At 47.5% G+C, this 3,354-nt stretch overlaps 2 protein-coding genes across 2 annotated transcripts; both read left to right on the top strand.

Moving 5' to 3' along the window:
• Positions 1–1,195: 1,195 nt before the first annotated feature.
• On the top strand, positions 1,196–1,879 carry COCCADRAFT_113456 (uncharacterized protein; the record flags this gene model as incomplete). Its single annotated transcript, XM_007720746.1, has 1 exon — positions 1,196–1,879. One exon carries the CDS (start codon positions 1,196–1,198, stop codon positions 1,877–1,879), a length of 684 nt encoding a protein of 227 aa, XP_007718936.1.
• A 732-nt stretch (positions 1,880–2,611) lies between these two features.
• Positions 2,612–2,863, top strand: COCCADRAFT_113458 (uncharacterized protein; the record flags this gene model as incomplete). The annotated part of the gene is made up of 1 exon (XM_007720745.1): positions 2,612–2,863. One exon carries the CDS (start codon positions 2,612–2,614, stop codon positions 2,861–2,863), a length of 252 nt encoding a protein of 83 aa, XP_007718935.1.
• Positions 2,864–3,354: the final 491 nt, after the last annotated feature.

Genomic DNA, 3,354 nt, shown 5'->3' with positions numbered 1-3,354 from the left:
AGTTTTCATCTAGTTTTCATCTAGTTTTCATCTAGTGCCAATCGCTTCTGCTTCGCCGACTGGTCCATGAGTGGAAATGCGCTAATGTACATCTAGCTGTTCCATGGCTTCCTTCACCAGCTCCTGTGCCTGCACCCTCCCCTTGATCCCCTCGCCGCATCCTCGTCGATTTTTTTTCTTTTTCCTTGGGTAACGTCCTGCGGCTTTCGGGACCCTGGCCCACCATGGCTTCGATCCGAAATCTGCGACTGGTGCGACCATCGCCGCTACTTTGTGCGCTCCTGCTCCTTATCCCCATGTGACTTCCAAAAACAAACACGATCGTGGGTTCCCGAGGACCCACTTTGCATCGACTTGGCAATCTCCATCGCCAGCCGCATCTTCCTTGAAGGTCATTGCATGCATACCGCTGCACACACCCCTGGTCATCTTGTCTTGCCAAACAAATCTTTGTAAAGAAAACCATGTTTGCCCTCGATCCTGATCCAAAAAACGGGGCGCTCAGGGGAAAATCTGCCATCCCTGCTGCACACCCGCGCTGTGCATCCGGATGAACACGTCGTCGGCTAATCACTTTGCATCCACATCATATGCCTTCATCTCCCAGCCGTGCAAACTCCACCAATATGCCGCACTGCAAGCAATGTTCCGTTTGGGGGGTGCAGTTGCGAGATGATTTCTCACCAGTCAACTGTCCTCTTTACCAATGACACATAGATATATGCACACCATGGCATTAGGCAAAAGTTGACTTTGTAGACGAGCCTTCACATTGCCCCTGTAGCCCTGGCCTGGGTTCGGGTTGCGTCTAGGCCACGGTCTTTGCAACTGCGGATGGCGATAGCCTGAGGCAGGTACCACGGTGCGGCAACAATTAGCACACTAGCAGTATCACATACTACGCTTGACAAATGCTGCGCCGCCCAACAATCAAACTCTGCCCTTCTAACTCGCCCCAGTTTCCGTGTCAGGTCGGCAAACGCAGATGGTGAATCAGATTTTGTATACTGAATGTCGAAAACAATGCAACTCCAGATTGCACCAAACAAGAGACATGCATGCAAAGAAAGGACAGTACGGTTGGAACAAACCATTTGTCTCATGGTGGCCACCCAATACCTTGCGCCTAAGCAGCCTTCATATTACGGCTTCCCGGTAGACACTCCATCATACCTGCTGCACAATAGTTACCCTCATGGACTTTTCCGGTATTGAATTGCACTTCCGTACCCCACGACTAGGCTTTCAAGTCTTTCATTACTCAAACGATATCTCCAACCCCCACGCCCTGCCCTTGGCACACAACATTGGAATCTTTAACACCCTTGAGCAAGCACAAGATGCAGCCCAAACCGAGTTGGCACATGTCTTGGAATTCCATCTCAACCAAGGGCACGTCGGTCGTTGTTTTCGCGACATGAATCTCAGTCTGCGCGGTCTCATCACAGCGTACGTGGACAGCTTGAATGACACCAGACAGTTGGTTCGGCGCGAGCTCATTTTGAGCGAATTCCACATTGTGAAAGTTGACGTCTGGGATCCATCGTGGGCTGTTGAGGCCCAGAGGGCTGTTCTTGAAAGCAATATGCAAGCGCATGGAGCAGTCATGCCAACACGTGAACCATCCACGCACAAATGTCCTTCGGAAATAAATTCAACATATGTTCAGCACGATGAAGAACGTTCGCCAGAATGGGCAAGATCTCGCATCCCACTATTTGCTCGTCGAGACGAATGGCCCTTGCGTCGACCAGGCGACCCACCTTACACAGTACGAACGGGCTTTTCGCCACCAAAGTTAATACCTTGTATTCGGTCCGTATCCGAGCAGTTAGTCAAACCTCAAAATAGTAAGCTTTTGCGAAGAAACAGCTGGTGAACTTGAATGGACTACCAGTTCAGTATCAAGCAATCAGAGTAAATTGTCATAGTTGGACGGATTTGGCGAATAACCAGAGATGAACGTAGTCTCCATCCCTTCATGTTTACCTAAAAGTATAGATAGACCGTCTTCTTCTTTTTTGTGTTCAAGTATACTACTGGCCATTAAATGACTGCTATGTTCAGTTCAAACAAAAGATCTCCTATTCCCATATCACATGATCATTTATTAAGAAGCGCCCAACCATCTCGTTCCACTCATTCATTTTATTGTATGGCATACGTTGTATGTAGAAGTACCTAACATACACACATACACATACACGTAGCCTCAAAAAGCAAAGTCTCCACATCGCGGGTAACACGACAGGGGTACTACCGCGACGATCCAAAAGTAATCATCTAGTCCCTGGCGAAGATACCGATCAGCCCTGTTTCAAAATGACGATCTTCATCGGATCTTATCCACTACTCTTTGCCTTCCCCCTCTTTCGTTTCTTCTTCTTCCCGTACTTTCTTATCTCTTACGAAAGGTGGTGTGCAAATCAGTTCTTGAGTATCCAACTCACAATGCGATGGTATCACATGAGCGGTAAAAGAAATTGTTTCTCGGGATGCGAAGGAGCCGGGAGAAGGTATGCGGATGTTGGTTTGAGGATGGGTGTGGAAACTTGGTATACATTCAACTACTAGAGTCTGATGCGACTTGGCAGGTGGTATTGTGATCAAAATGTACCAAAAGCTTGTGTTGGTAAGATTGGTCTTGAGTCTACTCTACACTGCCTGGTATCATATTTTGACTTGGACTTGGATGAGCTACTCGATAGGAAGAATACAATGCAATAGTATGAAACACCTATACTCAGAACCTGCTGGATGGTATCTGACTCCCCCAAAGATTAACAAAGCCTTCCTAATCTTCTTGCGACATCGAGTCAACGAGCGCGACACGCCAGCGCAGAATACAAAATCACAACAATAAACAGGGAAGTTAGCTGTGTAACAACCTACTCCCAGTGAGCACAAATCGATTGGTCACGGAGGAGTCAACCGCATCATACTCAACCTTAGTGTTTTCCTCCCAAAATAGCCTAGTTGCTCCATGTACACGTGGTAGTGCTACTAGTCTAGTGATCAGACTCACCGCTCAACCTCATCTCCACCACCGCTTGTTCGCATGTCCATCACACTTTGCAACAATCCGATCACCCTAGCGCAAACGCTATACCAATCAAAATGCTCAGAAACATGAGGCGCTGCGAAAGCGATAAGAAGGCCATGTTTCGCGTTCAACCTTACCCAGCACACCCCCGACAATCACAATGACTTTTGTAAAGATGACTCTTACCGTCCACGTACGCTTACTTCTTAAACTAAACAAAGTGATGCTGAATACTATGTTCTTTCTCCAGACCGCTCATATCACCCCCGCCCTCTCATATAGTCAAGATATTTCAAGTTGAAAAAAAAAAA

This window comes from Bipolaris zeicola, assembly GCF_000523435.1.
Source record: "Bipolaris zeicola 26-R-13 unplaced genomic scaffold scaffold_614, whole genome shotgun sequence".
In the NCBI taxonomy this organism is placed as follows: Eukaryota; Fungi; Ascomycota; class Dothideomycetes; order Pleosporales; family Pleosporaceae; genus Bipolaris; species Bipolaris zeicola.
The sequence above is the reverse complement of the archived record's forward strand: the minus strand, read 5'-3'. Positions and strand labels throughout refer to the sequence as shown.